Source organism: Anser brachyrhynchus (genome assembly GCF_964034855.1).
Source record: "Anser brachyrhynchus genome assembly, chromosome: 22".
NCBI lineage: Eukaryota > Metazoa > Chordata > Aves > Anseriformes > Anatidae > Anser > Anser brachyrhynchus.
In genome coordinates this window covers 6667851-6685789 of record NC_137715.1, presented here as the reverse complement: position 1 = coordinate 6685789, position 17939 = coordinate 6667851, and the positions used below count along the sequence as shown (strand labels likewise).

At 43.9% G+C, this 17939-nt stretch overlaps 1 protein-coding gene across 2 annotated transcripts in view; it reads left to right on the top strand.

Annotated features, from left to right (window-relative positions):
* Positions 1-17939, top strand: part of WNT9B (Wnt family member 9B) — a 44811-nt gene that overhangs the window by 16476 nt on the left and 10396 nt on the right. The window contains exons 1-2 of one of the 2 annotated variants that reach the window (XM_080565079.1): positions 4212-5240; positions 13518-13774. In XM_080565079.1, coding sequence (XP_080421205.1) covers positions 4621-5240; positions 13518-13774 — 877 coding nt within the window. In that variant the 5' untranslated portion in view covers positions 4212-4620. Of the gene's footprint in view, positions 5241-13517; positions 13775-17939 lie in introns of those variants that run through there. The other variant, XM_080565080.1, reaches the window with a different exon arrangement.

Sequence of the window (17939 nt, the reverse complement as noted above, 5' to 3'; positions counted from 1 at the left end):
TTTCTTTAGTGCTCATGAATCAAAATAACATTTCTCCAAAGTGTTACAATATGTGCCTCTTTCTTCTCTGTCTATTTAAGTCTAGTGGCAACTGAATTTCAGTTAAAAGCTCCTTAAAACTCCATAGATGAAAAAGCTATGTGAATTGTGGGTGTTAACTATGTACTAATATTAGTACACTTGCTCAGAATGGCCACAAGACTGTGAATAGAGCAATAAACAGTTGATTGAATTTACTAAAACTATTTGTTTTAGAAGAAATATGGCTATTCTACCTTGGCAAATGTCATCCCTGAAACTGCTTTTCAAAACAGCACAGATCAAATCACCTCTGAAATAAAATAATTTAACTGGACAGAGATCTACAATGACAAGTCCTGAAGCATCCTTGCCAGGAATTTGCGTAAAGCAACAAGCCAGGACAGAAAACAACTGTTCTTTCTCCAGTCTTCTCTTGGTTTTACTGGCTTGTGAACTCCACGACAAAAGCTAAGCCTTGACCATGCATTAGGCAGGAGGAAGAAGTGGAGCAGTTAGAACAGTGCTCTCACCTATACAGAAAGACATGTTCAGGTACCCTTTCAACCCTCCTAATTTTCCTAATTTTCCTTCCCCTGATGTTTTGTTGTGCCCTTCTCCTCCCAAGTCCTCAGCACATCTGACCATGCACCCTTCCTCTCTGAAAGCCTTTTCCATTCCTTCTGTCAGCACAAAGCATTACTTGGCAGATGTGCTAAGACACCCATATCTCTTGCCTTGGGCTTGCTTCATGCCCACCTCCACCACCAAGTTCTCCTCCACATCTGTCCAGTCCCTCCTGACTCCTTCTCTGCTTCAGACTCCAACTTACTTTTCACTTGATCCTCCGTCTGACCCAGCTCTTCATTGATAAGCCCAAATCATGCAGGCCCATTGCATTTTGCACCACAACTATCTTTACAAATGCACTCCTCACTCCTTGCATGAGCCACCTTCCCTCCCCATGCTGGGCTCTCTCACACCTTGTGCACTGGACAGATGTTACTGGAAGAGGCCCTGCTGCAGTGGCTCCCCAGTAAGCCAAGAAGGAAGAAAGGTCTGGGGACAAGGTGACCTCTCATGTTGTTCCCTGTGCTACCCCTTTGACACCTCCTGCTGAAGACTTCATCTACAGGAATTCTGTCACTGTGGCTTGGAATGAAAAAAGCAACAGGTACACAGGTACAGGTAGGGTTGTCCTTCCTGAGCCCTCTTCCAGGTTTCCCTTTGCTGGCAGAATGGGGGGAGGGAGGGAGAAGAGGTGGATGCCTACACAGAAGACCCACTCATGGGCACAAAAACATGCACAGCTTGTCCGTAACCTTGACTTTTCCTCCCCTCAGTTCTTCCCTGTGGGCATTTCCTCATCAGGACTGTAACATGCATAGTCAGCTGTGACTTTAGGGCCACAACTATAACACCATGAAGTAAGTTTGCTCCCTCCACCTTCCCTACAGTTCCCAGCTACTCCCCAGATACTTATATACAATTTGAAATTACCCCCTTCACACCAGCCAGAAGGCAAAATGTCTTCTGCCTACCCCACCTCTCTCAATATAAATAGCTACCATCAAAAATGTGAAAATCTGGCTGTGGTTGTAGCCTCCAAATTGTACGGGAAGACTCGTTCCTCATATCAGAGACTTTTCAGGAGGCACAAGGCAGATGTTCGTGTCCTCCCCACAAACATTGTTTGCCTACCTCCCTTGACAGCCCTCAGTAAGCTGGCCTTTCCTTAAGTATTCTCTGCCTAGGATCGAAAGATGTACATACCAACACATCATACTCTTCTGCTGGCACTTTCTCACCTGGATCCTGTCCACTCCTTTTCATGCTTCCCCAGCAGGTTCCTGTGGGATTGCATAGTCCTATGGGGTTTATGCCTTTTTCCTCCCTATGCTAGGCTTCACAACATGCCTGGGGAGCTGTCCACAGACCTTGGACATAGCAGCATTGGACTTCCAAGAACTGCCACAAGTGCTGTAAGCACCTTATTAGCCACCACTTTCTCCAGGAGCCACCAGCCCTCCTGCCCTCCCTGATCTGTTGAAAGAGGTGCTGCATGAGGTCTGCCCTGCCCACCAGCACTCACAAAGCAGACTTCCCTAAGCTAGTTCACTTGGACTGAAGCAGGTCAGGGAACACCCAGGCAGCTCCCCGGATATTCTGGGAAGTTACTGGCAGTGCTGAGCATCTAGGAAGAGGTAACAGATTCTTGTGCACCAGAGCATCCAAATTTGGAGAGCAACTCCCAGCTCAAGAGTTCTGCAGATCGCCAGAGGCTGCATTGTAGGCTTCTTTGCCATAGATATCAAGAGTTGCTTGTGACACTGGCAACCACAGCGTGGCATTCCCCATGTGTTTCCAGAATCAGATTCTGAGGCAGGCAGCTGCCTTCCTCCTGAACTGCTCCCATGATCTGGTGGTGTGTGGCTGGGAGTGTCTCTGCACTATGGCTGTGTCTGAAAAATAATCCCAAATGCCAAATTTCACTCTCTGAAGTGCTGTCAGCGAATGCTAATATCCATGTTTCCTTGATGCTCTTGCTTTTATACTCTGATACCATGGCAGCAAGAATTGATTCAAGAAATGAGAAGACTATCAAAACACTTCCCCTGCCCCAAGTCATTCCTATACAATTTGGTGAAAAATAGCATTGGAAGACATTCCTATGCAGACACTCCTAAACAAACTTAACAAAATCAGTGAGTCTCTATATTGTACCTAGTGAGTCCTGACAAGAGCAGAAATGGAAAAGAGCTTCTCAGAGGGGTAGGCAAAATTGCACTGATGCACCTTGAATAATTTGGCAACAAGATTAAGATTTAAGGCTGCAGCAGAGCAGGCTCAAAGGGAAGATAATGACAAGTCAGTGATGTCCTAGGACTACTGAGTAGTAGGTGTTGGGAGCTCTGTAAGGGATGAAGACAGTTGGGTTGTTCATCCCATTTTTCATGGCAACTGGGACTCCCATCCTACCTCCTTTATGGGACCACAGACTTTTCTGACATGCAGCCACATATCTTCCTCTGCTTCTCTTCCCAAACAACAACTCTATTCAGCCTCCTGTTCCTCTATGCTTCAAGGGGTATGGCCCAGCTCAAGACCGAACATGGGAGGACAGCAGGGCTTTCTCGTCTTACTGTAGCTGGACTGGTGTGTGATGGTGACTCTTGATTTTCTCCCTACTTACCTTGATCCCTCTCCTAAAACCATGAGTAATTGCAGTGGGTTGTGGGGCAGTCCATCACTGTCTTCCAGGCAGGGCAGGCTAGAGTCTGCAATGCTGCAGCTGTGCTGAGAGGACAATCAGGGCACAGCATCATTCTGATATGTCACCTGTGTGGCCGTAAAGCAAGACGTGGAGATATACCACCTCACGTGCTCTAGTGGTTCTACCATGCAATGCTGTCTTTTGCCCTATCAATAGGTTCTGAAATGAAAATGTCAATCTTCCACCCTCTACCAGCCTTAGGCAGAAGCATGGTTACAGAGATGTTCTGCCCTGGAAAAATTCCATGAGTTCCTATGTAGGAAAACAAAAGGGAGAAGCCCAAGTACATACAGGAGAACACTACCCTTAGTAATAGAGGTGTCAGTAGTACACATCATGAGACATTTGAGGATATTGCTGCAGGGACAGGAGTAATTACAGATTGATCTTGAGTTCTTTAGGTGTCAGTAGAAAGTGCTGTAGTTAAAAATTTTGCCCAAACGTTTGCTCTGCAAAGCAAACTTTACAGGCGCACAGTCTGATGGAGGAGAGTGTGAAATGCAGCAATGCACCATCAGCTTGGACAAGCTGCCGTTCTCATTTATTGGCTGTGTAGATTGGTTGCAGCCCTCTGCATGTGGCTATATGCCCATCTAGAGCCTTGCCACGTGTGTCTGCATAGCCTTTTTGTGTTACACAGAAGTTTCCAGAGTGCACTGCTTGCACCTTGCTAACAATGGTCCCAATGGTGACTATTGGGTTCTGGAAATTTGTTGCTGAGTTCTTCCATGGCTGTTTGTGTAATTGCACTTGGGATGACAGGGCTGGGCATTAAACAATCCTTCCTCTGGAGGGCTGTGTGGCCGTGGGACAAGTGCCCAGAGACATGTGAGATTCTCCATCTTCAGGGATCTGCAGGACTCAGCTGGACAAAGTTACAGCCACCCTTATCTAGATTTGATAACAACCTGCCTTGGGACAGGAATTTGGTCTGGAGACCTCTAAAGGGTCCTTCCCACCAACATTTCCATGGGATGTCTGCTTGTGCAATGCAAGTTTGGTTATACATGTTTTTGAATGTGTGCTCCAAGCCATGTGTTGGAATCTACCTGCCATGTCCATGAACATTGGTGCCCTTGGCTGTGAGACCAAGTGGAAGCAGGAATGCGCTGGGTGAACATGGGAGCCTGGGCACAGCAGATTCCTCTTTCCTTCGTCTTTTCCCTGAAACCTCAGTTTGGTCTCTTGCACTACCATCTGCCTGAAGCCATGCTCCACATCCAAAGGCAGTGGTACGGCTTGGAAGTGGGTTGGTCTCCAGTTGCATCCACCTTTCCTATTACACTGGGCACCGCCAAGCATCCTCAAGCCCTGTATAGAGGCTGCCAATGCCCTGCCACGGCCTGCCAGCACCAGGCGTGGGGACCTACAGAGCCCCAGGGGCTCGCAGGGCTGGAGAGGCTTGGTGGGAGCTCCCTGCCCCGGGGACGACGCGAGGGGCTGGCGGGTCCCCGCGGAGTACCGGGGGTGCCCGGCGCCGTGCGCCACGGTGTGCCCGGCGGCTGTGGGACGGGACGGGACGGGGACGGGACGGGACGGGACGGGACGGGACGGGACGGGACGGGAGGAGGGGGCCGCCCCGCCTCTCGCTTAAAGAGCCGCGGCGCCGGGCGGCCGCGCAGCGAGCTGCGGAGCCCGGCACCATGCGCGCTGCCGCCGCCGCCTGCAGCCGCCTTCTCCTCCTCCTCCTCTTCCTCCTCCTCCTCCTGCCGCCGCCGCCGCCGCCCGCTGCCGCCTACTTCGGGTCAGCGCCGCCCGCGGGACTCAGCCCCTGGAGCCGCCTCCGCGGTGCGGGGAGACCGGGGAGGGGGCGCGGAGGTTCCGCGGGTGCTCTGCCAAGGGGAGGGGGCGCGCCGAGGTTCCGCGGGGGCGCTCGGCCCCTGGGGAGCGCACCTGCAACGACAGCCGGCGCTGCGGGGACGCTCGGCGGGGCGTCCTGGGGGGAGAGGTGGGCGCAAGGGGCGAGGGGCCCGGGGAAGGATCAGTTTGTGCGAGAGTGGGAAGGAGGGACGGGGTGGAAGATGCTGGGAGCAGTTATACTGACCCCTTGAGCCATGCTTTGCTTCTGTTCAGGTTTTGAAATTAGTTCCGGATGGGTCGCTTGCTATAATACTTCTCCAAACTGTTTCCCTGGATGGAATAAAGTGGGAGAAGGGGGCTGGCAGAGAGAGCCGGGGCTCAGCAGGCAGGTGCGAGAGACTTGCTGCCGTTGCAGGGTCCCCAGGGTGGCAGGGGATTAAGGCCAGTCCAGAGATGAAGGACACACCTGGGTGTAGAGACTTGGTGCTTCAGCCTGGGATACTGCATGGGTTCGCTTCAGTGCGATTGCCCCTAGGTGTGGGTCCTGCCCTCACATTTTACTGTTCTAAAGATAGGTTTTTAACAGGTCAGGTCAGTGCAGAATTTCCCCTGAAGAAATGTTTTGTTTTCTCAGTAAGCTGCTTCTCAGAGAGTTTTTCAGACTCTCTTGTGGTAACCAGGGCTGTTAGTGCATATATCGCAGTGAGTGTAGGAGAGGTGCAAACATTAATACATTCAGACCCTGCTGTGGGTGATCAGAATGCTCCAGGCAGAGCTTTGCTGACTTACACGTGTGGAGGCTCTTGGTCCCTCTACCAATCCTTGCAAGACAATTCTTCCTAAATTCGCATGCAGTGTCTGCTGGCTTGGCACTGCTTACCAATGACCGCAGTTGGTATTTCATTTCTGTTTCAAAGCTTCCTTAAAATATCTGGTTTAAAATTTATTAGTTGTATCATTTAGCTTATTTCATTTCTAAATGTCTGTTGACTGTGGAAGACTATAGCTTTCTTGGTCATCCAGAAAGGAGTTGGGTTGCTGTGAGTGTTTGGCTTTCCAGTTACTGGGGCATGTACACATGATTGTACTCGGTGGAAGTGAACGTGTTCATGTTTTCCTTTCATATAAGTAACACAAAGCAGTTGCTATTGCTCTATGTGGGCTTGTTTATTAAAGCAACCCGAGTGATTCTTCATTCTGTAACAATGATCTGTTTGGTATGAATTGCTTTCTGGTCATAAGAAATCTGTGAGTTCTGCCTTTTGACAATGCTTAACTCAGGATCTGAGGTTGGAGTTTTACTTTTAAATTTATTTATTTATTTATTTTTCCTTGAGGATTTTGACACAGGTGTGTCCAGCGCATTTTCACCTTTTCATTTTCATCTATTATTTAAAAGTTTCAAGAAAGAAAGTCAAGTCCATGAACTCAGTGAGTGTCTGGTGGTGATTAATAATGAGATATGTGGGTGCTTTCAAATACAAATTGGAGTTGATAGAGTAGGGAGGAACCTGAATATCTTAGAATTTCTGATGTGAATGCCTATATGACTTAGCTTGGGAAAAAAACTATCTTGCAACCAAACTACTACTGAATTGGAGGGGCTCTTGGGCCCTGGTTCAGCAGTCTACCTCTAAACTTTGCCGAGTGTTAGAGGCGTAGGGACATGAGCCTCATCCTTGCTTTCCAATATTTATTTATTTATTTTTAATTGTGGAAACCTTACAAAGATGTAATAAAAAGTGAAGGAGGCATTTGGGTGGCTATCCACAGAGACAGGATGTGAGTCCTTTCTGTTGTGTTCAGTGGGCTTAGAAATGGTGAAGTATTGCAAGTTGGCAGCAATGAAGGAAATACCAAATTTTGTTCTATCAGGACAGAAGTAAGGCATGAAGTGTACAGAGCAGTCCAGCAAAAATACCCAAAGGGCCCAGTGAAAGATGAAGGTCACCTATAAATGTACGAAGCAGAAGTTTTGCTGGGGTGAACACAGCCTTACAATGGAGATATAATGACAGCTGTGGGCATATCTCAGAAGACCACATTCTCAGTATTTGGGATTGTTTGACTGCCTGGTGTCAGTACATTGGGTATCTTGAACAGACCTTAAACTGCCAGTGCTGGGTCCAGTGAGGGGAAAATCACAGCCAGTTTTTAAAAGAGGACAAATAAATAAACTGCAATGTGGTCCGGCTGTTGTTCAGGTTATGTTGGGCTTGCCTGGCTCATTAGTTGCAGGAATCCAGGAGTGGCCGTCTCCCTTGCACACAGACAGCATGTACTTCTTAACTTCCTTCATGCTTGTTTTGTCTTCACCTTTGCTTTACAGCCCATGCTGTAGCCTTCTGTAAGTAGCCCCATTTTTTCTTTCAGGATGTACAACAACTTGAGTGGACGGGAGTCTCTCTAGACCTCACTAAAAGCTCTTGGCCTCCCCTTGCCTTCTTAGAGGGCCTTTCACAAAGTGAAAAATAATCTGTGAGGTGCTGGAAGGTATTGTTTCTCACAGAGTCTAAGAGGGCAGCAATTGCCCTCTTCCTAGAACTAGGTCAGGGCAGAATTCAGAAGAGACCCAGCTTGGGTAGGATGTTGTTGGGAGGGCAGAAGCAACAAACTTGAGTAAAGCCTTTTCTTGGGGAGATAAACGGGGAGCGGGCTGCAGCATGTCTCATTCATTGGCCAGTTTGGCTCGTGCTCCGTGGGCAGCCAGATCCACTGGAGCATTTCCTTATAACTCAACCTGAAATACCTGTGGTAGGTACAGAGGCGCCAGGCTTCCTGGAATTTCATGTTATGTGCTGTCTTGTTTTGCAGCTCCTCTTAACTCAGCTATCTGTGTCCTCCATTTTGTTTATCACTTTGTGTTTGGGAAAAGTCCTAGTTGTGCTCCTGTCAAAGTTAGTGGCACAATTATTGTTAGTTTCATGATGGAATAATATTTTTTTGGCCCTTAGAGTTTAAAAGGAACATGTGAGAGAACAAAAGAACATGTGACTTGCAGGTCTGCTGAAGCATGGGCTTGCATAATTTTGAAAAGAACACAACACGTCAAATGACACTAATATAAAAATGAGTACCTTCAAAAGCTCTGTCCTCACTTCCCCTGTGTCTTTCTAGAGATGGCAAGTGAGCTTTGGTTTTCATCCAGTTAGCTCAGCTACGTACATTCCTATGTCCTCTTTGCTAACTGTTTGTTATTGCAAGTTTTCTGTGATCAATCTAATAGACTAAATCTACAACAAAAAGAGACTCTGCTGTCCAGTTCTGAATGCTCCTGGAAAGATTTGTGAAGATCTTTCTCCTCCTGTTGAGCTGTACCTCTGACAGATAAACTAAATGCCCAGAATACGTATGGGCCTCACAACCATTTCTCAACGTAAAATGTATCAGGAGGGTGTATTGCAGCATCTCTTTCGCATTGTCATTTTAAAAGACAATATTAGCAGAAAGAGAGTAAAAATGGAAAGGGAGGGCAACTCTCAGCTGAGACTTGTAGAGATGGAGTCTGTAGATGGAGTCCGTAGTGACTGGCACGACAGAGAGGATGTGGGACGACAGAGAGGGTGTGGGACTACAGATGCAATGAATACGTAAGGGCTTTCCATGGGTGCTTTTTGATTATTTAAAGTTCCTGGCTTGTCTTTAGTTATCAGGGAATCATATTTTCTAAAGAATCATCTTGCTGGGTGTTGAGTGTCTCATGTGGGGAACACACAAGGGTGTGTGGCCAGTGCAGAGTTGGACTGAAAAATCTCATCTCCTGTGTAATGATTGACTTCACTGCTAGCCTAGGTTGGATAGTCAGTAGCAGGGACTGCACTGCCCCTGAAATCAAGATCTAAGTAGACACAGTGTTGCTTCCTACTGGTTTGAAACAGTTCCACTGAGCTGCCAGGGAGAGAGCAGAGCTGAGGACCCATTGTGCACCTGAGGGGCCTTGGTTTGATCTGTTGTCATCCAGTATTCTCTTAGCCTTCCCAGAATGCTTGTTGTAGCTATCTGTGGGGTGTGGATATTTCTGTGGAACATGAAAGGCCTGTGAAATCAGATATGGAGTGCTGTTGTGGCTCCCTTTGATTTCTCTCCTTTCTGGGGAGAGAGAGAAAAGGCATATTTTTAAGGGTTTTTAAGACCTTTCAGATCCAGGGGACATTAGGCATTGCACAGGAACAGGCTCTCATTAAAAGTCTCTTAAGCAGCTGGAATGTGGCTGGAAGGAGATTAAAGGAAAATGATGAATTTAGTAAAGTGCTTAGACAGAAAACTAGAGAGAAATAAAAGTTTGAGATCCTTATTGTTTTTTCCAGACTGCTAGCAGGTGTGCATTAATTCAAAGATTTTACTTTTTTGCTGTATGATCTGTAGATAATAAACTCTAAATCATCTAAAAATGACATGCAGTTTGCCTAACTGCACATATCTGCGTATTTTATATTTAATTTTATGAGAATGTTCTCATACTGTGATCTTGATATGATTTTATGTTAGTTTTGCCCTAATAAAACACAGTTATAGCTAATGTAGTCAGAGCCTGCAAGCTTCTGCTCATATGAGTAATCTTAGCCATATCTGTTATGACTCTGAGAGTGGTGGCTTCTGCTCCCAGCTGTGCCACTGGTCAACCATGTGACATTGGGAAACCCTAATTTCTCTGTCTACTTCCCTAAATTGAAAGTTATATGAGACTAGTTTTGAGAGTTGCATCTGTGCACCAGTCCTACGCAATGAAGCCCAATCTCTGAAGAAATCTCTAAGCACAGACAATTATTTTTTCATTCACATGTCCTAGGTAACAAGTTTGACAGTTCACATGCTGAAGACTTTTACAGAAAGGTATATTCCAGATAGCTTTTGCCACATATCTTAAATTAACCCACTTACTGCTTGTTTTGTTTACTTCTCAATGTGTTATTTCCATCTGGTTATTTTCATCCTCCACTTTTAGAGAAAAAGAAAAAGTTATTTTGTATGTTGGAACTTTAGAATTTCACAAATCAATAAAAAAAGAAGTAGCAAGAAGTAAGTTTGCTTGTGCTACTGGCTAATTGTGTAGGATGCTGTATTGCATCAGCAGGAATTTAAACTATTGCTAGGTGCAATTCTAGAAAGTGCGTTTCCCACAAAGCTTTTGTTTTGCATAGTGTAAAAGATAAATTAGACTTGATATCTTTGCTCTCTGTATGGTTGTTGTGGCTTAACTCTGGTTGGCAGCTAAACCCCTTATAGCCGCTTGCTCATTCCCTTCCATTGCAATGTGGGAGAGAACAGGAAAGGTAAAGTGAGAAAACTCATGGATTGAGATAAAGACAGTTTAATAGGTAAAGCAAAAGCTTCTCATGCAAGAAAAGCAAACTATGGAATTAATTCACTACTTCCTGTCAGTAGGCAGACGTTCATTCATTTCCAGAAAAGCAGCGCTCCATGATGCATAACAGTTACTTGAGAAGACAAATGCTGTAACTCCAGGTGTGCTCCCTTTTCCTCCTTCTTGTTCCCAGCTTTTATCAATGAGCGTGGCATCATATGGTATGGAATATCCCTTTGGTCAGATGGATTCATCTCTCGTGGCTGTGTCCCCTCCCAGTTTCTTGTGCACCTCCAGCCTACTCGCAGGTGGGGCAGTGTGAGAAACAGAAAAGACCTTGACTGTGCAAGCACTGTTTAGCAATAACTACAACATTGGTGTGATATTAACACTGTTTTCATCACAAATCCAAACCATGTCACCATATGAGCTGTGAAGAGAATTAACTCTATCCCAGCCAAAACCAGTACAGTGGTCTCAGGTTGCAGTTGCTGTGCACTATTGAGATTGCTCTGAAAATTAAATCAAATTCTTCAAAACTTGTTTTTATCGTGTCTGTCATTATCCTCACTGAGTTTTTCACAAATAATAACATCTAACATTATTCAGGATTTGGAGAATGGCAATATCAGCTTCTCCCAAATCTCACTGGCCACTGGCAGGTCATAGGATATCTTTGAGATAATCCCTGTCCAAGATTGCAAGAGCGGCTGTCCTTCATCAAACCAAAGGTTCATGTAGCCTCACAATGTGTCTGGAACAGATTTCTCCTGTTCTGTGTAGATCTTCACATCTCTTATAGAAATTTGAATTTGCCACCTTTTCTCCTATTTATAGTACTGTGCTTTTAGGCAACAGGTTTAACACCAAGTCCTTTGTGCACCAATTGTTGTAGCCCTGTCTACGCAGTCTTTGTTGCCAGACTTGGTTTTGAACTGTGCAGTCTGCATTGCACTCAGAAAATCATTAAGCTGCGTTAATTCCAGTTTATTGGGCTGGATATATTGGCCCCAAATATCTGTCTCGGTTTTCAGTATTGCCTGTTTTTCTCTTGGCTTTCACTATTAAATCTTATGTTTCTGTCCCCCAGTTCAGCAATGACAACAGGTTAAGAAATTCTTCTTAGTTTCTTAGGTTTAATATTTGTTGTATGATTCATAAAGATTCCTTGTTTCTTGGTTAGTCTGATGGTCTCTGGATGATTTCCCAGGGTTAATTAATCCTACTTGCACACAGTTATGGAATGGTGAGTGTGTGGAGGATGCAGGTTACTGTGACAATGAGTGCAGAAGTGCACCGGGCTTAGGTCAGCTAAGCTGTACTCTAAGTCCATTGCCTGGGTAGACTGGATTGACTACAGAGAGATCTAGACAACTAGCTCACAAGGAGATGTCTATAAGGTATGTGGGGAACTAAAACAGCAGCTGCAGTACTTGATTTGCATCCTCCGTAAGGAAGGTTATATCCATCATGAGAGTGTGGACTTGCTTGAACAGTTGAGACCAGAGTGTTAGAAATGTCTGTCTTTTGTGGCGCTAGGTAAGTCTTCAGTCTGGTCTCCTCCATTGGTTAACATTCTTTGCTTGTGAACTGGAGTGTGGTAGAGAATGTGGACTCTTGTGTTCGCTGACACAGACTATCGTCTTCTCTCTGCCAGTGCAGACTGGCATTTGTTGTACAGAAACATACGCCTGGAGACATGACCAGTCAGACCCGGTCAGATAATTCAGCCGCAAAAGAGCCATGCTTTTAGAAGGAACCAAAAAAGATGCAGTGAGGTGAATAACCTCACATCCTGCTCTGCTCTGAGGATTTGCCTTGTTTGGTTCTGTACCAAGGTCCCAACCACTGTTAGCAAGGCATCTCCATCTGGCTTGGTTTGCACAAGAGCTGAGCTGCGCTGGGAAGATAATGGAAGAGTCGCTACACCACTGGTGTGGTGCTAGCAGCCAGGTAGTCTTTGAAGACATGCTTCAGAGATTGCTCCTGTACATCCCTCCCTATCCAGCTTTGCTTGTCCGACTCCCACTCTTGCTTTGTGGAGCAGCACAGCCCAGTTTGCCTGACTGGGGAGGAGGAACAAGAACCAACTGGCTCACCTGTTTTTTGTCCATGTTGAGGTAGCTGTGGACTTGCAAAGAAAACAGTGGAATTTGGGAAGTCTGCAAATGGTAATGCCAGGGCTGAGGTGTATAGAAGAATAAAGATTTTCAAAGGTTTTCATTTATCTGGATGTTTCTGGGGGAGAGTTCTGCGATTCTTCGCTGTTTGGCAGTCAGGAGTTGCACTGCAGATAAATGTTGTGCAAATGCATGACTCTTCCCAGTTTGTTTGCAGCCTTCAAATCTTGCCTCAAAGTAAAATAATTCCTTCATGTTTTCAGGCATCCTAAATCTGCCAAGGGAGATAAATTTGTAAAGAAAAATACTGTCTTGCCATGAAAAGTGAAACTATTTTCAGATGTAAATCCCTGTTTTTCTCTAATGCAGAATTTAACCCTAATTTCTTGTTTAAAAAAGCTACTTACCAACCAAACCCAATACATTTTAGTTGACTCCTTCTTCCTTTCTGACAAAAGTTGTGCTTGCTCTAAAAGGGTGTTTGTTAATAGTATCTCCCTATTGGTCTTTCCTAGCTACATCTAGTGGCATATTACCAGTGTACACAAAACCCTGAAAGGATGTGGTTAATGCTTTATGGAGCAAGCACAGTGCTGTGGCATACGGTGAATTGCAGCACCATTTAGAAAAATGTAGGCTAAGAAATATGTCTCTGACGGTGGAAGAACTGCACAGGAAACAAAACTAGAGGCGTGAAAATACATCTTCATGGAGTCAAAAAAGCTTCCCACCTGAAGTGCATTGCTGGTGCCAACACCCATGTGTTTCTTCTTTCTCCCTGCAGTGTTAGTCTGCTACTTTGCCTTGGTGTGGGGTGCAGAGGTACACGATCTAATCAGTTTTTATTGATTAAACTTCTGAGCTGGTAAAATACCCTAACCAGGAAATTTCTGAGTATCAGAATCCTTCCCTCTTATCATCTCTTACCCTTCCCTCTGATCACCTTTCTCTTCCATGACTGCTGTCTTCCTTAACTCAATGCTCTTTTGCTTTCTTTCAGCCTGACCGGGAAAGAAGCTCTGACCCACTTTCCTTCCCTGGGACCCTCAACAAACTCTGCCCAGGGAAAAGTTCACATGAAGCAGTGTGACTTGCTGAAGCTGTCCCGCAAGCAGAAGAGGCTTTGCCGGAGGGAGCCTGGCTTGGCAGAGACGTTGCGTGATGCCATCCGGCTTGGGATCATGGAGTGCCAGTACCAGTTTCGCAGTGAGCGCTGGAACTGCAGTCTGGAAGGACGGACTAGTCTGCTGAAGCGAGGTACAAGGTAGTCCTTTGTTTGCAGTATAAAATCTCACTTAGTGCTGTATTGTGTGGAATACACATCTCACAGTCAGCAATGGACATGGGGCATTAACTGGGCAGCTCAGAGATCACCTACTTTGCCTAGGAATGAGAGCTGGGAATAGGAATGCAATTTGGGCTCTTTTGCCACAAAATAGACAAGTGCCTTATCCTCATCTTTCCTGAGTGGTTTGTCATGGTTTGAAATATAAAAGGAAGTTCATACCCTTGTCTTGTGGACTGTTGTCCAAAAATGGAGTTTCCTTGGTTGATCATCTTTCTTGGCTGTCAATCAGGAATGATGCTCTGAAAAATAAGAATTAGTGCTTTATTTCAAGGGACATTTTAAGACAAGACTTTTTTTTAGGTCTTTGGATGTAAACCTTGGCTGTTCTCTGATACAGAATTTAATCCTAATTTTCCATTTAAAAAGCCATTTATCAGCTCTAAGGCATTTCAGTGCATGTTTACAGATGTCTCCTAAGACTTTTTCTCATATATTTGGAGTTTCCACAAAAGTTCAGATATAGCAAACAGAAGAGTCAATGGCTTCTGTTTCACAGAAGGCTTTAGGGGAAGAAAATGTTCTGTAAGTGCTGTATTTGAGGTAGGAGACAGCATAATAAATCCTCTAAATTAAAAGAAGTTGAGGGAAACTAAATGAGGATAGATCCTGAAAGTATTTTTTAATGCAGTTTCACAGAGCATGCATATACACTCTTCTGAACCTGTCCTCATCCACATAGTACCTGACCGACCTATTACTGAGCATCAGTTCTTCAGTAATATTTAGTAACTTATGCTGAGTTTCAGTCTTCAGTATTACCCAGTTTCAGACCCCTCAATAATATTAATGAATAAAAGTTAACAAAAAAGCAGCTGAATAAGCCAATATTAACTTTGATGAAATTAAAATGTTAATTAGCATTGGAATTGAAACATTATAACATTTCAATTTAAAATTATCAAATTTTATTCAATGAAATATATTAATATTTTAGTAAACTTCAGCACATGCAAGATCAGATTTACTTCATTGCAAACCTCTATTGTGACTTTTTAAGCTCACGAAGAAGCTGTTCATGATCATTATGAGTGACTTCCTGACATGTCTGCCTCCATCAACCTCAAAGAACTTGAAAATGACAATTGAATAATCCTCATCTTCAAATAGCTGGAAAACATTTAATTATCTTGTGGTGGCATGCCTCAACATTTCCATGGACTCCAGATTGACAAAATAAAATATCACCTGTAATTTAGAACCTGTTTTGGCAGATGAGGATAAGTGTTTGAAAACTTTTATTACACAATCTTAAGGATCAAATGATGATTTAATACAGTAAAGTATGCTGTGTACATCCCCTGTATGAGAGGACAGTTGGCTGGAAGCAATTATTAGTTCTCATTTTCCTTTAACTTGCAAACAGGTTAATTTCTTTCACAAAGAAGGCGAATATTTTCAGCTGCTTCTTTTGATGTGTTTCTCACAAATTCCTAATGCTGTTTCGTTGCTGCTTTGGAAATCATCAGTCAGAAAATGGACTATTTTCCTTTCACCCAAGTAGTGATGAAGTTTTAGAAATGATTAGATAGTTTGATATTGTCATGGTTGTAGATAAGCCATCAAGAAAAGCATTCAGTTAACAGTCTTTAATGGTCCTACTAGTGGAAGAGAGGAGAAAAGATCATGTTCTGGTGAGATGGTTCATTTTTATAGTAGATGAAAAGCCACACTTAATTTGCAGTCACAACTAAAAAAATTCAGTGACTGGCTAGGATCACAGATGTTTTTCCTGCCTCTCCAGATGCCATCATCTTATTTTTTGTATTTGCTTATTTTTAATATATATGTATATGTATACCATGGGTTTTCTGGTTTTTGAAATGCCAGATTTATTTTCACCATCTGCTTCATTTGTTGCTTTATTACATGACTGCAATAGTCATAGAAGGATTGCAGGTTATGCAAAAAGGAGTTTCCTAGTTGTATCCAGAAGACTGTCAATGTAAAGCAACAAATGAAGTAGATGGTGAAAATAAAGCTAGCATTTCAAATATGCAGCATGTATATATACATACTTATATATACACACACACCATCCTTCATACCATACCTACAATCCTTCTATGACTATTGCAGTCACGTATGGTGGCTATTGCTTTCTTCTGATCCATGTAAAATCTCCCTTCATTCCTTCTCCACTTTTTAAAAAATCCATGAAAATAGAGGGATTTAAAATGTTCCCAGAAAGACATTGCAAGCCATCTTTTTGCATGGTGGCAGTTGGTGTCTTTATGTAAAGCTTGTGAAATAGTGATGAGTTTTTTGGTTTCCAAGGTGCGGCATAAATGTAGTCAGTTGCTGCTGGAAGTCAGGCAGGCTATATTACATCTCAAACAACATGATGATTTGGGGAAAATAATACCTATAGCAAAGACAGCTCAGATCCAGCCATTCAGAAAAATCCTTGAGAACTGAGCAGTCCACAATCCTCTCTCCATTTCTTTGCTTCATGTTGTTCAGATTATTTGATGTTCTAACAGTGGTTTCACTGATGTTATGAGGAAGTTGGAATGATACAGCACAGGAGCAGTGGCTCAGAGAGGTCATAGAATTTCCATCCCTGGAGACTTTCAAAACTCAGTTGGACAAAGCCTCGAACAACTTGATTCAAGTTAGCCCTGCTTTGAGCAGGTGGTTGGGCTAAAGATCTTGAGAAGTCTTTCTTTTCTAAAGCTTTATATAGTTCTATACCTCTCTGGTCCGTGGTTGGTGGATTTTTGTTTTTCTTTTTTTCCTTTTTTTTTTTTCCAGGGTGTTGTTTCTTCCACTTGCTCTGAAATGCTCACACTGTCTTTACTGTAGTGTCTTCAAATCTTCAACCTTGAGCATCTTTCCTTTGGCAGAGTCACCATACGGCTAAACTCCTCCTGTTATAGTTTTCATTGTGGTCTAGAGCACACCATACCACAGAACAGTGTCTTACCATCATAGCAAATGTCATTCTGTATTTATAGGCTGCTAAGTTAGAGAAATAATTCAAGGGAGCTCAGAGGAAGACTTGGAAATGTGCAAGGTCCTACCAAGAGTAGCTGGCTTTTTTCAGCATATTGAAATTCAACTTTGTGCTGGTTGTTTGTAATTGAACCTACTACTGCCCAAAAAAGATGTCTGTGTTTAGATGTTCCCCCTTGCACAGAGTGTTTAAGTTTTTATTATAGTCACTAGCCACCTAGTGAATATAGGGGCAGGAGAGGGAGTCATCCCTAAAACAGACTCTGACAGCCAGGTTCCACTGGCTGTGGTTACAAGAGCACCATCGACACAGTGGGAGGATAGATACCCAGCACACAGGGAGAAACCTCCATTTAGATCTTCTCAATAACATGTTTGTTGGAGTGGATTCCTGCTCATTTGTGCTATATCCTTCTGAAAATACATTTTAAATAGCTGCTCTGTTGTTCATTGTTATTCAACAAGGTCTTAAGGACGCTTCATTTTCTCTTTACTCATGTGCTTGTGAATTAATTAAATGGGGATCAGTCCCTTACGATGAATGAGAAGGAATCAGATTTTTCAGACAAGCATTTGACACTGAACCTCTGCCATAAAAGGAGGTGGGAGGGAGGAGAAGAAGGACATGATTTGGAATTATGTTCGTTATCTTCAGTTACTGCTGTCTGCAATGGTCTGACCACAAGCAATGGTCTCTGATTTCAAGCGGGTTGATATCTGGCCAGCAGTTACGTGGAATACCACAGAAAGAACCAAACCATCACTACTCAGAAATAGCAGAAGCAGTGTGGTGTTCCACAAAGTCAGATTTAGCAGAGTATGTGGATCTGACTGGTACTTCTAGCTTTATATGGTATGAGAAAGTGTTTCTAAAATGCACTCCTCTCTTCTGGTACCAGTATCTCATGTAGGATACTGGGAATCTGGTAGGGATTTGGAGATCAGCTACTGGAACTGTTTTTCAAGTTTAGGATCCCAAATGTTATTCAAAATTAGGATCCCATATCCTCTCTTAGCTCCTTCTTTTGAGTTAACCAGTGTTCGAAAACGTGTGAGCATTGTTTTGCTATTCAAAATCTGTAATGACTGAATCTCATATGAGTTTTTCCAAAACTTTAGATG